At 34.1% G+C, this 20,888-nt stretch overlaps 1 protein-coding gene across 1 annotated transcript in view; it reads left to right on the top strand.

The window, feature by feature from the left end:
• LOC118187804 (SEC14-like protein 2) overlaps positions 1-20,888 on the top strand; it is a 66,069-nt gene that overhangs the window by 18,638 nt on the left and 26,543 nt on the right. Inside the window, exons 5-9 of the mRNA XM_085814541.1 lie at positions 3,356-3,418; positions 7,486-7,579; positions 10,658-10,752; positions 14,750-14,828; positions 19,033-19,113. Coding sequence (XP_085670667.1) covers positions 3,356-3,418; positions 7,486-7,579; positions 10,658-10,752; positions 14,750-14,828; positions 19,033-19,113 — 412 coding nt within the window. The remainder of the gene's footprint in view (positions 1-3,355; positions 3,419-7,485; positions 7,580-10,657; positions 10,753-14,749; positions 14,829-19,032; positions 19,114-20,888) is intronic.

Here is a 20,888-nt window from a genome sequence, read left to right as displayed (position 1 = left end):
ACAACAAAGCATGATCTCCCATTAATATTGTCACTGACTTATACCACGTAACCATCTTGTGGGAAACTAACTACTTCACAGTAATTCTGAACTGCTTCTACTCACCACCCAGCGATCCTATTTCTGATACAATCGTAGCCTTGAAAAATCTAAACTCTAAATGTCCCTTCACGCTTCAAATTATGTACGGCGATTGCAATGGTCACTGTACGATCTGGGATTACACCATCAACGACAATAACAAAGAGAACGCGTATAAGACCCTACATGTTCACTACACAATAGCTGTATCGTCTACGTTCGGCAACACTTAACAACATCGGTTGTCGGCACCTTACAACAGCCAGCAGCATCTCCAGAATTGAGAAGTCTCTGATGCTGAAAGCTCCTCTGATCACAAGTGCATTCAGAGGAGTGCGTCACCAATAAAAGCACCTGCAATATTATCCTTAAACATTATAAGCTCCCGGGCAACAAAATGTCCTTTGAAAGGACAACTTACTAAACTTTTGGCTTTTGAAGAATGATGCCCGAACACTTGCGAAGATCAAACTGATTTAGGCAATTCCAGCATCCAACTTACCAGGAAACTACAACATTGCTGATAATCCCTCCCTTAAGTACTGCTAAAACCTAAAAGGCATCTCATGGTGGATCAAAAACCTCCAAAAAGCAGAGGTAGAAGTGTAAAATGCTGAGAAAGAGGCCCTCCGAGGTAATATCTAATGCAAAGAAGGCTATCTTTCTGTCGGCTTGCAGAGAGGAGAGAGCCTACACGCGTAGCATACCAACAGTAAAATTCACAAGCTGGAGGAAATTATGCAACTCTCATGCTAATTCCTACACAACCAAGAGAGGAGAGAAACAAGCCGAAGTAAAACACAAATTATTTAAAAGTACAATCTTATGTTTGACGTAGATTTTATACAGCATTAAAATCTAGGCAAGTCTTGACTAAAATCTGCTCCAAATACAAGGCTGTCGCTTTGCATAATTTTATGCTCTACGGCATCCTCAATAAAATTGCAACAACAAACATTTTTCCCCAAAACAAGTTTATCTTAAAAATGATACTGTTAAGTCTCCATGCCGATTATACCTCTCGAACGGCCACCACAGTCAATATGGACACCATCTTCCCAACGCATGATCCAGCTTGTGATATTTCTCAGCAGAAAGCATTCAAGAAGACAGTTTCCCTCCTGCAACCAATAACGACGTTCCTTTTAGCACTGAAGAAACTAACCAAGTCTTTCGCACACTGCCCACGAAAAATTTCTTTAGTCCTGATGGATTAGATTACAGCAAGCTTAAACTAGCCTTCAGCACCCGACTTGCTTTCTTTCTATAATATTTTAATCTTCTGATGAAGCACCAGCATTTTCCAAAAGCTTTCAAATCCAGTCAAGTAATCCTCTTTGTCCAACAGAGACCCACAGTATCCGCGCTTGCTCTGTTCCATCTGACTTCTCCCGCCCTGGGAAAAATATAAGGAAAACTCCTTGTCCGGCGACTTAATCAACATCTACAAGCATACAACTTAATCAGTTATAAACAATTTGGATTTTGCTCTGATCTTCGCACACTGCATGTACTGGAAGAAATGTGTGGGTACACCTTCAACAACAGAAATTTGCAGCTACATACCGCCTTCATTTCCATAGACTTAAAGAGAACATTTGAAACTTTCTGGTGGCCAGCGAGAAGGTAGGCTTCCAGAGTGGCTGCCATATCAACATCTACCACATCTTCGACAGCTACTTGAAGGAGAGATCTCTCACTATGACTAATATTACCTGCCTCAACATAAAGTCTCAAAAGACTAGGATGTCTGCAGTACTGCAAGGAGAACCCCGCACTTTGGAATCTCATTTTCAACTCTCTGCTAGCTACCCACTGACCGAAATACACACATATAATCGCATACGCAGATGACACTGCATTCTTGGTGAGTGGTCTCAGCATGAAAGAGTTAGAACAACGGGGTACGGAGATTTGCAATCAGTTAACTCCCTATGTAATGGTTTAAAAGCACAGTTCTCAGTTGAGAAAATGGCAACGTTTACCATCCCACATTCAGGCACCAACTTTGCCTGCAAACTATGTATAAAGCTGGCATATAGAAACATCAACATGTTTCAAGAACTTAGTTACTTTGGACTTATACAGGAGAAGGGTCTCATCTGGCTTCCGCATCTACGAACACTGCGCTTTAAAATTCATGCCATTGCTTTGAAATCTCACCAATTCCGGGGTGCCATTGACATTCTTCAAATTAATTTTAATTCCATTTTTGGCTTCAGTTCTTCCTGTCGAAAGCAGTTTTAAAATTTAATCTCTCAAACAGCCATTTTAATTCTTTATCTTCTTGTTTTGACGTCCTTTGACTTAACGTCCCTTGACTTTGACGTCCCTTGTTTTAAAAACCTTGTTAGATTTCTCACAGTGTAACGCTGAGTTACTGTTGAACGTGAAGAATCTTAAGAACTGATAAGCGAATAATCGCTTGAGATCGTTTGACAGGAAATAACAAGATGGAAGGGTAAATAACCCTTTATTATTCAAATAAGATTTAACAGAACTCCGTCTTGGAGTGTACAATAAAAGCCGACACTTGGGGTTTAATTTAAGAGACTAAGAATTAAACTAAACAGATATAGCCGAAGCTATCAATATTCTACCAGAGTTGGCCCCTTAACTTTAATAGACTGTGAAGCTATTAGGGCCTAAAGTACGGCCTAGTGTAATAGTAGCTTACGAGAGAGAGTAGCCTAAAAAAAGAGGCGGACGCGTGCAAACAGAATACCTGGTATCTCTTTTCCTAAGACCGAGGAACTTCACTGTTAAATACCGCTCTTCCTCATTATGTATTCAGATGTGATTCTAAAACTACGTTCTGGCCGGAAGTAGTAAGTTGAAGTTAAGAATCGACAGGAAAGGAACTTAAAATTTAACTGTTAATAAAATTAACATAATCCTTACAATCTGCTTTTAATCTTCTGAAAATAAAATGTTGTCAAACAAAGCAATGAATAAGGGCACATGATATTTTACGAACTAAACATAAGGAATTTTATGCGATATTTTTGTGAAAGATTTTCGTAGTAATTCTGACTCCATTAAACTTATAAATATGAAACACTAGGAAAATATCCCCAGATATCAAATTGTTCTACAGTTGGTACTCGGCATCAAAAGGAAGCGGCCAAGAAGAGTCTTACTCAACCTTTCACTGTTTAAAAGCCTGATTTTTGCTGAACCTTTTTTTATAGAATTCGTTTTAAAAATCGCAAATTCTATATGAATTATATTTTCTAAGACTAATGCTTTCACATTTACTTACTATCTGTTTCAGTGTTTTTGGTCAAAAACAGTTTTCAGAGCAGACATCATTCCATCTATTTACAAAAAACCTGAAGTAAGTACATTTTATACTTTCTATGTTAATATCCATAAATTAATCATTCTTTTTAATATGTAGTTTTACTATTTTTCTTTATTTCAACCGAAAACTGCCTGTAAAAACTATTTTGGAACACATTGGTTAAATTTCTAAAATATTTTTACTTTCACTAGTAGATGAAGCTTGCGGCGATATGTGATGTGCGCTGGTTTTTGGCGCGATTGCGTGTTCTGTTCTGCCATGGTTTTGGGGGCGATGTTGGTTTCTGTGGCAACCCTTTTTACGTGGAAACTTGGATTTGCTAGTTGGTTCATGTAATAATTAAGTGATTTATGACGTGTTGGCAAAATTTTAGTCTCGTGCCTGGTACAACTACTTTTCGGGTATCTGGATTTTCTACAAGTATTTAGGAGAAGAAGGTTTTGAACATTTATTTGTGAAACATAGTATCAGTTTTGTGGCTAGTGAGTCTGGCTGTCATATAAATATGATAGAGATTACGTGGCGGCGTGTTAAAGCGATATTGCCGACTTATAACCGGAAATGCGATTTGCAATTTTATTCGGTGGTTTATATATTTTCCCATCGTTGTTCTGAAACGTCAGAAGATGCTTTTAACCAATTTGTGGTGAAATTGTTTTGGTGATGTTTGAAATTAGTATTTCTGCTCTTCGAAGAAGCATTTATTTATGGTAAGGGCATTTTGTTTTCTCCTTGTGCTTATTTAGTAGAATGTTATGTTCATTGTTTTTTAGTATGAATTTCTGTCGTTATTGTTGTTTTTTTTAATTGTTTGAAATTTATTTTAGTTTTATTTGTTGATTAGTGCGCAGTGTCTAGATTGTGCAATTCGTAGATGTTTTTTTAAAGTTTAAACAAAACACTGTGTATACGGTATTCTTGAAATTTATTGTTGTTATGTTAATTTATTAAAGCAAGGTGCGCGTAGTTCGTAGATTCCTTCGCTGCCTAGATTGTGCAATTCTGTGATTTTTTTTTAAGTTGAGTCATATCACTGTGTACATGGATTCTTGTCGAATATTTTTGGTTAGAAACTTTACGTTTTTGCTATCTAAATTTTTTGTTTTTGTTTCGGATTTTTAGCATAAATTATGTGTCCGAAACCTGGTTTTTGCACGTGCGAAAACCGTGTTTTTCAAGACATTTTAAGCTAAAAGTTCGAAATGAAGACAAAAACTTTAGTTAGTAATATCGCCATATTTCTCGCCAAACATTTTTGGAGAGAAATTTGTCGCCGCATTTGGCTAGCTGAGGGGGCATATAAGAGTAGTTCCCCAGAAACTTACTCACTCATAATTAAATCTGACAAATTTCTTGGTTTTCAACAAGAAATGGCGTAGTTAGTTGAGCAATGGTAAAGCGACGCGAAATTGACAGAGCAGCAGTGAGGGAAGGGAAGAATAATGAATTAATTCGCCAGTGGTATTTATGCTAAATTTGAGGTATAAGTAGAGCTAGTCTATGATTGGTTAATTTGACGTTGTTACATAATATAGAAGGTTCTCGAATTTGGGAGAACAGATGAATTTAGAAGGAGATCACCAAAATCTAAAATGCTAATTTTGATGTCGAATATAATAAGGTCAATAGAACAGAATAAAATAATTAAAACAATTTAAAATATTTCCATGACAAAATATTAATGAGAAGAATGAAATATGAAAGATGAATATAACCAGGTGGAAGCATGTATACAAATATGAAAGACGAAGACAGCCAGATATAACAGCAAAACAATGCATAAACATTAAAATGCAGTTTATGTCTATTAACCAACTTTGAAACAAACTCGGGTTTTTTAATAAAATGCAGTCTCTTTTAAATAAAGCAATAAGCTATCCGCTATCTGTTTTTGGACCAATTGGTCAAAATATATGTCACAATTATTAATATACTTCTGAAAGGTTTGTTAAAATATGGGTAGTGTAATCAAATATAACACACTGATAGAACATCAATTCAAATTGAGCATATACCATGATTTTTAACTTTTATTGATATGAACGGTCCATAGTAGCTGTCACGTATTCAGGATTTTCGGCTTGGTGACACTGCTGATAGCTCTGTTTCTGATCTAATACATTCGAGTTATGATTGAATACTAGGTAACCTCGTCCTGAAATGTCGAAGAATCGGTTTGGTATTCCGACAGTATTCGGCTTATCTGTCTTATAACATACTCCGTTAAACTAAGTAAGTTCATTATTTGACCTCAACCGCTTTTATCCGACACAAACAGATTAATATATCTTACTGCTAAATGAAAAGATAAAATAGTTGCTTCATTTCATGTACACTGCCCCCCATAAGGGGGGAAAGAAAAGTGAGGAAGTTCTGTATCTCCCGTTCTACTGGGTCGATTAACGAAATTAAATTGCTTTTTTCATGTCTCGAAAGCGTGACTTAGGATACGTATTAGACTTATATATATATACCCTTGATCTAGTAGGCATTTTGACACAAAATCGAACTTTTTCTGAAGCGACATGCCACTTTTTTTCCATAGTCCGATTCTACGACTCAAATTATTCCGAAATGCCAAGTATTGTAAAAATCGCACGGGTAGTTTTTAAAAACTTAAGCTCTCAAAATTTAAACACCTCAATTTTTATTGAGTTTGATATATGCTTATTTATATCTCTCTTTTTATTAAACTTATTTGATTCTTCCTTTCATATTTCGAAATTTAGGTTCATTTTAAATAAAATTCACCTATTTTTCATAATTTATTTTTTAAATTTGTATTTTTAAATAATTTTTTATAAATTTTTCGAAAAACATTTTGAATTACAACCTACAAACGTTTTGCCATCATCTTTAAGTAGATGTCTTTCTAAGCATACTTTCAAAAAATTAGAGATTTTTATTGAAAATTTCCTAAGATAGACGTGAATTTACATTTTGGCGCGTTTTGAAATTTGGCGTATTTATTATAAGCGATGATAACGAAAATGTGCTTTACGCACTTTGTTAAAATTATCTGAAAGTAGAAACAATGACTTTTTTCCGCTCGTAGACAATGAACAAAAAGGAAAGGAAAATTAGGTTGCTACAAATAAGAAGTTCGCCAAGTGAATTATTCTTCGCGCAAACTAAAAAAAAAAAAAAAAAAAAAAAAAAAAAATTCGCCAAGATAATTTTTTAAATTTCTCCATAAATTTCTCACCAAAATTACAAAATTTAATATTTAGACATAATTTGGAGTCGTTGAATCAAAATATGGGAAAAAAATTGGTATGTTATTTCAAAAAAGTCCGATTTTGTTTCAAAATACCTATGTTGGAATAAAGCTATATATAAATCTAATATATATCCTAAGTCGCGCTTTCGAGAGAACGGGAGATATAGAATTGTCGCTCCCTTTTTTTTCCGCACTGTACATTGCATAACTAATTTTCGTCCTCCTTTGATAATTCATTTGGCTACATCCTAGGGGAAGGACCAAGTTTTCTTGGGAAAATTAGTTAGCTTAGAAATCGGAAGGAATCGATAATAAAATTCTTTCTGTTTTCTTAACTAAATAGCTTAGATTCTATTTCATATTATGCTCAAAAGTGTAATATAAAATAAAGCGTCAATTATTTTGGTCGTTTCCAGATATTTTTTAAAACATGAATTAATCAGTTAAAAAATTAATAAACAAATTTTAAATTTAACAGATGCGATCGTTTTAAAGCAAATGCCATAGATGTTACGTGAAATTCCTTTGGTAAATTCACAATATGCTATCAAGATTTTTAATTTTGTATTAGATTCATTTCCAATAAATGTTGTAATGCTGACTATTACTACTTCTTTTTGTGAATTGAGATTATATTATATATAAATATAGAACAGGATATAGAATATTCAAATCGAATTTTATGTGAGCATAGTCTTTATTTGTAGCGTTAGATTACAACGTCCATACATGGTGTACTATAGTACCCATGTTTTATTAACTGAATATTATAATAATCATTAATACAAATATTATTAGGATTAAACGCCTTTTTTATTACTCGCATGATGCATTTTCTGACTGTAATATGGTATTTATTTGTTGCATTTTATATTACCAGATTATAGAGAAATTTGAGTTTACTACATATTTTGGGGCGGCCAAAGATGGTACACCACTGCGTTACGTAGCCATGGGCAGAGGAGATTTCCATGGTCTGTATTCTCTTATCCTAACTTACTAACATACATTTAATGGCGTCTGCTTAGAAATTCTAATATTTTTGAATTTTAAAAAATACATATATTTTATTGCAACCCAAGTTTTTAGAGAAAATCGAAATACGTGAATTTTAATTTATCTTGTACGGGATGAACAAGTTTTTTAGCCCAAAGGGGATGTTAGTTCTGAATGAGATATTAGCCTCGAAATGGCACTGTGCACTGGAATTACTATAAACGCCATATCACTTTTCAAGTTGTTGCCACCCAGTATTATCGCTATGTAATATATTTAAAGAAATTAAAGAATGAAGAATCTGCATGGATATATGCATGTTTCTAGCACTGTGAGAAAACAACGGTATCTAGAGCCATCAAATTTTGAATAACGTAGTCCTTCACCCGAACACAGCAACCTGGAAACCTTAATTTTGAATTTCAATTTTTTTTGTTATATATTTAATTTTTTGTAAAACTTTAACTAGTTTTTGATTAATAAGCTCAACGATTTCAAAGCGAACAATGGCAACACTGTATGGGAAAATACATTTTTATCTCCAGCGCGCAAGACTATGCATATCGGAAATTTAAATGCTGTTTTTAAATATTTTCAGCCCAAAGGGTACTTAGCCTAAATTCTGTGAAGACGTGTACGTGCATGTAACTTAAAAAATAAACCTTTGTGCATAATATAAAATCTAAAAGTTTTCTTTTTATGGTGTGTGTTTCTAATAATACTCACAACAAAAATTCAGTGCTATTGCTTTTTGGGGTAATCGGTCTGAGCAGTCTACTTTGGCGTGGCTCCTAACTGGACACCTGAAATGCCTTAAATTTGACGAAGGATAAGATCTACTTCATCTGTAGGAAATGTAGTGCTGATTATTTTCATTCCTGAACATCATCTCACCTGTTTGGGATTTGTAAAAAAGGACCTATTTAAAAGACCTACCTTCGTTTTGGATCTATTGAAGGTTCTTGGACTCTTGGTTTAGAGTAATAGCTAACCAGTTAGGGTCCGTAACAGGAAAAAAAATATCTGAAAGCTTTTATATTTTACATTACGCCCAATGGGGCGTTTTTTTTTTTTTTTTTTTTAATGTTTTGTGCGTTACCTTTATCTATTAAGTATCATGTTCTTTGCATTTAAACCATAACATCCAATTCAACAGCAATATCAGAAAACCTTTCAAAAAGAGCAAGCATATCTTTAGAATTTCCGATACACAATCTCGCGCGCTGGAAATATTTTTTTTTTTTTTTTTTTACCTCTTAGAGTGTTGCCATTGCTCGCGCTCGCTTTGAAATCGTTGAGTTTCTTAATCAAAAACACATAAATGCTTTGGAAAATATGAAATAGATAATAAAAAAAATTCCAAACTTAGGCTTCACATGCCTATATTTGAGTGGAGGACTACGTTATTCAAAATTTGATGTCTCGTCGTAGCTTCTTCACATTGCGAGAAACATGCATACATTCATGCAGATTCTTCATTATTTTAATACTTTAAATATAATGCCGGGCTCTAATATTTGGTGACAGCAATTTAAAAAGTAAAACGCCGTTTATAGTGAACCAACGCAAAAAATGCCAAAACGAAATTAAAAGCTTATCTGGGCAAATTTGCCCTTTAGGCTAAGAATCAAGGTATATCAAGGTGCTTTAGGCTAAAAATCAAGGTATATCAAGGTGCTTTAAGCTAAAAATCAAGGACTTTTAAATATATATTTCCGTTATTAAATTTAATTTGTTTCTTCTCTATAAATGCAAGCCTATTTTAAAAAAATATGTTTGTAAATTTGCTATTTCATTAAAGGCATAATTCGAATTTTTTCAGTAATTGAACTTTTTTCATTTTTAGCCTTTTTTTTTTTTTTTTTTTTTAAATCTAAACGGGCTTTGTCCCTGAAGGACTATTGTTTTCGTTTTGAGATTTTGCGTTGTATCACTATAAATGGCCGTTTCACTTTTCACACTGTTGCCATCAAATGCTAGAGTCTTGCATTATATTTGAAGAAATTAAATAATGAAAAATCTGCATAAATGTATGTCTATTTCCCGCATTGTGATAAAACAGCGGTACATAGAGCCATCGAATTTGAAATGACGTAATTCTCCTACGAATATGCCCATGTGGAAGAGCCAATTTGAAATTTGGAATTTGTTTTATTATCGATTTCATATTTTGTAAAACTTTAACGAATTTTTGAGTAACAAACTCAACAATTTAAGAGCGAGCAATGGCAACACTCTACGGCGCGGAAAAAAACCTTTTTATCTCCAGCGGGCGCGAAAATGTGTATCGGAAATTCTAAAGATACGCTCATTTTAAAATTATTTTGCGACATTTCTACTGAACTTAATTTTATGGTTTAAGTGCAAGGAACATAATATTTAATAAATAAAGGTAACACACAAAACGTTAAAAAAAACGCCCCTTTGGACGTAATTTAAAATCTGAAACCCTTCAGATTTTTGTGGATGGAGCTTGTTTATTTTATTTGTTTATTTATTTTTTTTTCATTTTTGCTCTTTTAAAAAGGATTCTAGTGACTTAAATAAACTTTCATAATTTGATTTGGAGAAAGTACGGGATTCATCCTAGCTCTAATTACTTTGCTTATCGTGACAGGCTAAATAACAGCTTTAATAGAGATGTGGATGTGCTTTATTTGCTATTGATTACATTTACATATGAAACATGTGATTACTGAAATTTTTATTTTACTCAAAAAAAAAAAGCAAAAAAGTATTTAGATTTGTGTAAATTTAAGCAGACTTCTATCAGTTTTGAAGGTGATATGACATAAGTCCCTCTTCTTCAGGCTAATTTGAGATTTCAGACTATTTTACAACTGACTAACTCTTTTATTCATGATAGTATCTAGTATATGCTAAACGGACCGACATAATTTCATTTAAAATAGTAAGTTACAATCATCAGGACAAATATCAACTTTGAACTGCTCTTAAGTATTAACCACAACAGAATTCAATGCATAACCCAAGGAGTTTATTTTCAGCTTATTATGTGATAACATCAAATTTTGAAAGCACAATTTCCCTTACAGGTTTTATTATGTGTATGTCAACGTACGATATTATGACATATTGCATCAGCGTACTTGAATATGATATTCAGAAGACAAGAGAGCAAACTGAAAAGGTAATTCATTTACGGAAATAAAATGCGAAAATTGTTATTCTTTCCTGCTAATCTAGATTATTCTTTTAGTCTTTCATACGTATTTTATTTAGGGAACAGGAGATTTAAATTGCATATGCAACACATTAGTATTAAATTTATGGCAAATTAAATTCCATTGTTCCTTTCTAATGTATATTTTATCATCTCTATTTATTTGAAAACTTATCTTTAGTTTTGTGAGTTTTTGTTTGATGATTTTAAATATGCATCATTTTCATTCCTTTTCTCCTCGAAATAAAACGTGTCACAGAATTTTGTAAATACCGTATATTCTTTATATAACGCACACCTATATATTTTAATTTTTGGTATATTCGCCATATAACGAGCACTCTTTTATTTAAGAAGAAACCCGAAAGATACGTGTGCGATGCTCTTATCTTTTGAAATCATTCATTCGAAGATTTTCCCCAGAATTTAGAACAGTGGTATACTGAATTGATAAGAGATAAGGGAACAATATGTGTGTTTCGGGGGATGCTTGAGAGAGTAAATAATTCTGAGAAGATGGTGGGTTGTATTCAGTGCAGGTGTGCACAAGAATGTTATGCTAGGGTTTCAAGAAAAAGCGGGCATAACATGGGGTAAGAATGGATTTCCGATGCGGAAGATTTCGCGTAATTAAGAGTTTTCTCTGAATAGATGAAAGCACAATAATTAATATGATTTATGTAAAGGAAATTATCCGACAACGAAACTTTTTAAGTTCATAAGGTGTATCATTTCTTTTAAATAAACAGCATTTAGATGTACGCTGAAGTGCCACTGAATTAGGGGTAGCTAGTCAGTAACGAGTTGGGCCTCCTCTGGCCTTTATAATGGCTGCCTAACGACGAAGCATAGATTCAATAAGTTTCTGGAAGCATTCTACCGGAATGGCTTGACAACGGCGGATAGAGTTGTCCATAATTTAGGAAGAGTAGCAAGTGTTGTGTGATGAGGTGTCAAATCTTTCCTCCAAAACGTCCGAAAGATTTTTTTTATTGCCAACGGCAGATTATGAACAGTTAGAGCATAAAAACAAGAACAAAGAACATAGAATACAGCAATACAATGAGAAAAAATTAAAAAAAAAACAGCTGCAACGGAGTCCATTAATCTAACATATCTCTTGACTCCCAGCAACGCTCGGCAAGAAAAGTCTTGCGCAGAGCAGGGTAGTGGGGTAGATGTGCGGCATCCATCCCCTCTCCACAACTGCACAGAGTGCGTATCGGAGAAGGAACAATTTTGAATCTATGAGGATGATATCGCAGGCAGTCATGTCCGGTGCCAAGGCGGAATTCAGCGACCGTTCTACACCTTGGGCCATTACACAAATTCGGGACAGCATTCTTCCAAGACTTATGAGAAACACGATGATAGAGATCTTCCTGAGCAAATACTTTGATAGATCTTTTAATAAGGTCCTTAACAGTATGGAAAGGCAAAGGACGAGAAATATTCTGAATGATTAAAGCAACCTTTTTTACCAAGAATGTCCGAAAGATGATCGGTAGAATTTACGTCCGGGCTTGTAAGTAGACAATTTATGACAGAGAAGTCAGAAGAACGCTCATCCAACCAGGAAGTAGCCAACCGGAACTGTAAGATGTGCAGTTATCTTGCTGGGATACTCCATTTCCATATAAATGACAGAAATAAATGGACGGACATGATCGCCCAGCAACTCTACGTACCGAATCATACTGAGGGAGGTTGGTGCAAGTACCAAAGATCCCAAACACAGCCAAGAGAAAACATCCCAGACCATGAGTAAGCCCCCATGGCCTTGTACAGTTCCAATCTGCCATAGAGGGTTCATGGCTTCATGAGTCTGACGCCATATTCTCAGCCTCCCGTCGGTATTAATTAGTCGAAATGGAGACTCATTACTCCTTGCTACTCATTTCAAATCCACTAGAGTCTATTCTCTGTATTCTCTTGCCCAGGCAAGAAGTGCAGCTCAATGGCATGCATTCAGCAAAGGGACTCTCGTGGGTCTACTGCTTCCAAAGTCCATATGGTGAAGCAAGCGTTGCACGATGCTTTTACTGACTAGAGCAAGACATTACCACCCAGGGCGGCTGAGCTAATGTTTGGTTTCGTTGATTATGTACAATACGGCTGAGCTGTCTCACACCGCACCTGTTCTGGGTTAACTGTCCATTGCAATTCGCCGGATCGCTAGTTCTTTTTCCCATCATCTGTGTATTCTCGGTATATTCTTGACACTGTCGACCTTGAAAATCCTAGCCCACTGAGGAATTTGGAAATTGAAAGGCCCATGCGTCGAATGCCTGCTGTCTGTCCGAGATCGAAGCTGTCTAAATCAGAAGTTTTACCCGTACTGGTAATTTGAAACGATTGATGAACAACAACCATAGCTGTATGTGCATTTACCACAACTTCCTCACGTGAGCACAGATGCCGCGCAGCGCTATAAAATTTGCATAGCCATGTCCATCCCTAATTCAGTGGCACTTCATTCAGTGTATGCAGAAATCTGATTTCTGTTTGCGTTTCGTTTCTTAATTTTAAAATTTATCATTTTTATATCCGGTGTATAAAGCGCATCCTGAAATTTCTCTCTTATTACTTGTATTCAGATTGTGCATTATACGCCGGAATATACGGTATATAAAATTATCGCTAGATTTTTCGAAGGTCGGATAAAAGCTACAAAAGATCAGAGAGAGCATCTGCTTTCCGTTGCTAGTTCAGAGCTAAATTTGGAGTATTCAGATACCCGTGAAAGCTTTGCCTTTTAGATGGCCTTTGCATCGCGTTGTGTTTAGCGTTCTTAGTAGTTTGAAGTGTAACTAGCGATTTGGATACTGTGTACAAGTATTGTTGCGGAAAGTTTCAGAACTGTAAAGTATTTCTTTTGGTGAAATATTAAATTTTATCTGTTCTGTGTGCGTTCAATCTGTTACGAACCCGTACGTACGCAACAATATGTCGATTTCTCTGACATTTTTCCATCTGTGCAATTATAATGCACCGATGCTCTTTGCACATGAAGTGGAAACATGGTCGCTTGCAAGCGGAAAGGAAAGCTTCAGGTCAAATTAAAAAGGATGTGAAAAATACTTTTAACATTTACGCTATAGTCGCTCTTAATTGTCATTAAACGCTTCTGTTGCCACGTCTAGTTAACTTAATGAAGTAATCATTTCTTAAGTTTGGATAATAATTTTACAATTAATCAGTACAAATGATAACCGCCTTCCTAATGATTTACTTTTAGTAGCTAGTTAACCTAAATTATTTGCTGAATTGATTTAATAACACTTGATTTAATTTTGCTCCTTTTTATTATACAGAAATGAATAAATCCTATTTTTGTTTTGTGATTTTATACTGCTTTGACGTAGCAGCAGTGGACTTGTATTTGAGAGTACTGAATTCTGCGAGTTCGATCTGGGTTCGAGGCCAGGTGAGAGATGATTGAATTTTAGTTTCCATGGCTTTCTCTCCCTGTTCAACGTGAATAACAGGTGTTTCACATTAAGAGTCTTCCATAAAGGCATCCTTTTCCTTAGGAAGACAGCCCTATGTGAGTAATCATATTTAAATCTCTTATCCTGCTAAATTTGCATCATATAATTAACTCCAGAAGAATTCTTTCATTGTTGTTTCTTTCGTTTATTTAAGTGCTTCATGGCACTTGGATTTAATTTAATGTATGTAAGAAAATGATCGACAAATACTTTCCTTATTTTTGAAACATGAACGGCAACTTAGTATAAAGATATGTTTTGGAACGGTGATATATATCACCGTTCCATTACTCGTATTCCATTACTAAACTGTTAAGTCTGACCTGATGTGCAAACGTTGCATTCACTACCGTATGAAAAATATATATGGCTTAGCAAATGCATGTATATGGGTGAATTCATTTGATTATTTTAATATAATACTTTGTTATTTACAATGCTAACACTTCAGTAATATTATTTTTCTCTTATAGACTGGAAAGGAAATCAATGAAATAAGCTACATTTTAGATTTTGAGCATTTTTCTCTACAGCAATGTACTTATTTTTGCGGTAAGTCTGTTTGTATTTCATTTTCCTTTTAGATCAAAAGATTAACAATATAATTTAAGTAACAATAATTGCTTTGTTCAGATAAATTCTTTATAGAATATAATGATCGTTATCAACATGGGAATAAAACAGCACAAAATTCATACATCTCTATTTTGAGGTATCTTTTCTCCTACTTAAAAATGCAGTGGTTTCTATCAATTAAAGAACAACGTAAAAAATCACCCAAAACAGCAAATTATAATGAAAAATTCTGATAACATATGGCGAACTGAGAATTTAATAATGAATTTGAAACAGCTTAAAATAATCTATACGAGAAACATTTTTCATGTGGCATTAACTCAAAAGCAGACTTGCCAAGGGGTGAAAACAGAATGCGAAGCTCTTAGATAAGATATATAATCACGTAATGCAAAGATAATCACTTAATACAATACTCTGTTGCTCTGGTAGGAAATTTAACACTTAACAAGCAATGTACGAGCAAGAATTTACCATTTTTATAGCTCTAAATATAAACAAATGAAAATGATAAGTATTACAGGAATGGGAAAGAAAAATGTCGTTATTTTAGAACATAGATAACAAAGGTTTTGCATGAAAAGCTCTTCGATGGAATCTTAACCGAAAGGAAAGGGAGGCCTTATCTGAAATTAATTCTTATACTAACATTATAATTTCTAAGTTTGATAAGGCTAGACAGATGGTTGTTATGAACAAACACAAATGCATTGACGGGGTCTCGGAACTGATAAATGAAGGCCCATACTACTAGATCTCTAAAGTTCCTTCAAATTCTGATCTCACGAAATTAAAAACATCTGTTAAATCTTCTCATATACTCCCAACTTACAAAAAATCCCTTATTGTAATTGTGCTGGTTTTGTGCCTTCCACAAAGTCTATAAATTTGGAATTCCGTTCCCAACTTAGGAACAGTATCATATTCTTTGATCAAACATTTAGTTTCCAGATGTTTCCCCTTTACTTTCTAGCAACATACACAGTGCAAAGCATTCTTTTGAAATCGTCCATTAAACTTCAAGATTTTTCTCTCCTGTATCCATTGTGGCTTGTTTTGATGTTAAATCACTAAATTCCATTTCATACATAGTGAAATTAAAGAGTTCATTTCTCCTAATAAAATCTCTTTGAGTTAAACACACTTAACACACTTTTCCAAAATGAATATTATTTCCGAATTGAAGGATAGGGTATGGGTAATCCCCCTCTCCTGTTCTTGCTGATATTTACATGCTTTATTTTGAAATCAAGTTATTTGAGAAAATATATTTTCGTCTCTGGATTCGCTACGTAGACGATACTTTCGTCTTTTTTTATGGTAATCAAGAAGATTTGTCCCAAATTTTATCTATTATGAATTCGATTGATTCAGCCATCCAGTTCACTTTCGAAGTTGAATTTGACAGAACAGAACACTAGGAAAAAGGGGCACCAAGACCCAACTTGTAGGAGAAGCCATACATAGTTAAATACCCCAATCCCTAGAGGCGACCCAAGCAGGCATACCCCCGGTCAACCGAGGGGCACAATTTCAGTTTCACAGAAGCTGGGTTTTGTAACGCTAAGACAACGGTGGACTTGGACGAATTTCTTAGACGAATCCACCGAAAAAACATAGTACGCATGTTAGACACCCACCGTCTTCCAGCGTTGATAAAGGGGAGCCACATCCCCAACGACAACCTTCGAAATCATGTCATGCAGAGTCCACCACCAAGCGGAAGACAAAACTGCCCCATATGGTCCCTGCCGAACTTAAACCGAAAACTGAATAAACGATGGTTCTAGTTACTGCAAAGACCGTTAATTTTTGTACAGTCGTCGAGACTGTCTAGATATTGACCTAGCCAGAAAGCTGGGATTGCTCCCAGTCGACCTCCGGGGTCGAGATTGAAGATAACAACCCCTTCCTTAATATTCTTATAAATCACAATGAATCTGATTTCAGTAAGACTGTATACCGTAAACCATTTTCTGTTTTTTTACCGCCACATGCTTAGTCATGTCACCGGCTAAGCAAAAAAAAATGGCTTTTTTCTTCTAGTATTATTTTTCGCACTCTCAAAGTTTGTTCCTCAGAACCTCTGCTTGCTATTCAACTCAATTATTTGAGATCCGTTGCTACTGACCTAGGATTTTTTACCCGTTGTCATTGATAAAGCCTTTAAAAATGTTCCATATTGCCCTCAAAGAAGACATTCCTCTATTTGAAATAACATTTCCATTTCATGCTTCTGCCAGTTATAAAATTGCACGAAATTTCCAAAAGTTCAATTTTCAACTCATGTTTCTCGCCTATCAATAAAATCCATGGTTCGATTCTTAAAGATTAGATTTCTAAATTTTAATTCTTGGAGACTTTATAGCACATCGTGTCATTATGGTTTCAGATATATCGGTCAAACTAAAAAATCGTTAGAGTTTCCTATCAAGGAACGGGAATCTTGTGTCTGAAAAGGCTAAATGAGCAAGTCTTCCGGAGCTAATCATAGCCGGAAATGTAATTTTAATTTTTTTGATTTTAGGTCTGCAAAACTTATTCAAAACGTTCTTTCAACTGGCGAATTGGATTTTCTGAAGCCTTTTACATTCTCAAAAATTTATCTTGCTTATTTAATGACATTAAGTACAATCTTGTAAGGTATAAATGTGATCGTCGCATTGCTGGAATCACGTGAGCTGTTCTTGTTTCCTGATTGTTTGCTGAGTTGAGATTGCTGCACTGTGATAGAAAACATGGCGGATTTTTTAATTTGAGTAATTCTGAATCTTTATTGATATTTATATTGTTTCTACATCTATGTGGACAATTTAAAGAGCTTTCAGGGTGTGAACCATCCCACAGGGCACAGCCATCTTAATAACATTGGCTTCTTTTCATGAGATATTCATGAGATCGTTGATTTCGCGAACAGAGAACACAGCGTGAAGCATTACGACATGCCCATTGCATATGATTCTATCGTTGGCAATTAAAACATTAAAATGCTTCTGGTCTTGCCTTATAACTATGTATTGGAATCATCTGGAAAGCAGCATTCCAACAGATTAATAATGTAATTCAATTACAGCACTTCACAGTAAATTAACTGTCTAGACAATAATATTGATTACTTTTATCTTAATTTAATACTGTATAGACATTTATATTGATTACTTTTATCTTAATTTAATACTGTCTAGACATTCATATTGATTACTTTTATCTTAATTTAATACTGTCTAGACATTCATATTGATTACTTTATCCTAATTTAATACTGTGTAGACATTCATATTGATCACTTTTATCTTAATGTAATACTGTCTAGACATTCATATGATTTTATTGCGTAGAGATAAGTTAATTAACTGTCAAGACAGAGAAATACCGCAAATAAAATTAAGACCAATACAAATGTTTAATCAAAATATGCAGCTTGTAAACCATAACACATCTAAATTTCAACTCAAAAGTGTTTTGCAATTTGTGCACTCTAAAACACTATTAGAAACTCAGTGGGAACTAATTAGCATATAATTTTAGCTTACTCTTACAGGCAAGCGATTGGCTGAAATGTAGCAATTGTTAATTCTTTTAAATTAATAAATTAATTGATTTTAAGCTTCGGAAATGTAATACCCCATATTTCATATCAGATAAAAGTTCGGCGCTGAATATTTTAAGTCACCAAACTCTACTCTTAGGGCGGGATCTCATGTCCTAACACCCACCTTATATCTTCTCAAATATTTATTAAACTGGCATATACCTGAAGTTGGTTGAGTTAGAAAAGCAGATTTATAGTATGTCAAAACAAAACCAAAATATTCAATTTATCTTGAATTATGTTTAACTTAAAAATAAACCTTAAATATAAATTATACCTGATATTCAGTTCTCATGTTACCACTACAAACGAACAAACCGATCCTAAATTTTAGTTTTCTATCTTTATTGAAGAATCAAATTAAAGTTTCTCCATTAGACGGGAAATGTTTACTTAAATACAAAAGAAAGTATGCAAACAAGAACTTAAGATAACATCAGATTTGCGCAACAAAATCCGACTACCAACAATTGAACTATACTAACTGCATTGTTTTTCATATATACGTGTAACTGGATTATAGTATTTTAATAACAGATAACTAGTATTTCTAAATTTTCATTTTTACTATATTTATTTTCCTTTCAGTTGTGGAAATGGGACTGGATTTGTTGAGAATGTTACAAGATTATTATCCAGAAATTTGGAAAAACATACTGATTGTGAATGGTAGATATGCAATTCTTTTAATTAAGATTTTAACTTTTTATCTTAATATAAAGATATTTTTATTTTAATTTATTTTAATTTCAACGTGATATGCGCTTGCTTTTACCTATATTTTTACATAATTCATTGTTATTTATTTGCCTGAGTTATATACTCTGAAAACAAAGAAGCAACAGTCTGCCATTTGGGATTGAATATGAAAACGTAAGCATTCGGTAACACTAATAAACTTAAAAATCTAAAACGTATATACCTCTACACTTATACGCACATTAAGATGATTAAAATAGTGCTAAATTTATCTCAATTTCGCATATGAATTATAAATTTATGCTATGAAAGTTTTTGAGTTTTGTACAATTTGAAAAAGATTACTTTTATGCGTATAATAAGATATTAAAGTTTCTTATTAAATATGTTCTTCATGTATCTGGATTAAATTTTAAGCATTTATAAAATAAAATTATCTAAAAATAAAATTCATTTCTTGCATTTGTAAAATGTTTTTTTTCATCATCAATCTCACTGATTTTTTTCGCCCTATCAAGGGCCGAGTAGTTAAGATTGTTGAATACCTGGATTTGAACATATGCGAACAAGTATTGGTCATTTTTCGTGGCTTTTCCAATGTGTAATACAGATACGAACTAATTCCCTTAGAACGTCTTCTCTGAAGCTGTCCTTCCACTTAGACATACGGCTGTGCGATGCCTTTTCATGTTCGGATAATCTAATAACTGAATTCTTCCTGTGCCTTGACGTAAAATATAATTTTTTACTTTCAAGAGCTGTTAGATTTTCCCCGGCGCTAGGGCAAGCACAGAAAATGAGCCTGATTTTTTATTTCCCATGAAGCAGTATCTTTTAACTAACATGTTGGAAGTATTCTTCAATTAGAATAATTCAAAAAATCCTAAGTATCCCTTTTTATCTTATTTTCCTCTGTAGGTGGCTGGTTTTACGAAATTCAACATTAAGACCTCGCAAACTATTAAAATAGCTTATTCACCTGATCTGAATTACATAGAATCCATTTATTTATAAGGTTCCAACCTTAAAGTTACAGCTATGCGTGTGGAACTTTGAGCGAATAATCGCTTTAGCTCAGGAAACAGAAACGTAAACTCAAGAAGGGTTAATCACCCTTTATTGCTCAAAATAACGATTGACAAGTGGCCCTTTCTCAAGACGTACAAAAAAGCCTGCTTTTGGGCTTGAACTCAAGAGTATTAAGAAAATCACACTTAACTAATGCTTAGCTAAAACGATATAGCCGTAGCTATCAAAATTCTACAGAAGTTGGCCCCTAAATGTTAACTAAATGGCGAAGCTATCAGGGGCCTGAAACACGGCTGATCTAGCTTAGAGAGAGTGTAGCCAAAAGGCGAACGCGCGCTAGTCAGAAACTCTGAGACTCTCTATCGAAGTCAGTGGAACTTCAACTTAAGTACTGCTCTTTTTTCATTTGCATTTAACCGCGATTCTTAAAGCACACTCTGGCAGGAAATTCGTAAGCTGAAATTAACGGGATAGGAAAGTAGCTTTAACTAAAGATCACTGTTAAGAACTTAAGATAAACCTTACATGTTCTTTTTTCTTTCTCTCGGAAATATTAGAGAATTATTCAGTATTAAAACTGTAATTCTGATTTTTTTCATAGTAGAAATATTTCGCACTACTACCTAACTTAGTTCACTTTTGTTCCAAGAAGTTAGTCGAATAAATTAGATAGCATGCTTTCTAAACACCGTTGACGCTATATAGAAATATATCTC

Source organism: Stegodyphus dumicola, chromosome 4 (assembly GCF_044657685.1).
Source record: "Stegodyphus dumicola isolate Sdum_Otavi_A_Nest chromosome 4, ASM4465768v1".
Classification (NCBI taxonomy): domain Eukaryota; kingdom Metazoa; phylum Arthropoda; class Arachnida; order Araneae; family Eresidae; genus Stegodyphus; species Stegodyphus dumicola.
Note: the sequence above shows the minus strand (reverse complement) of the source record. Positions and strands in the feature narration are given on the sequence as shown.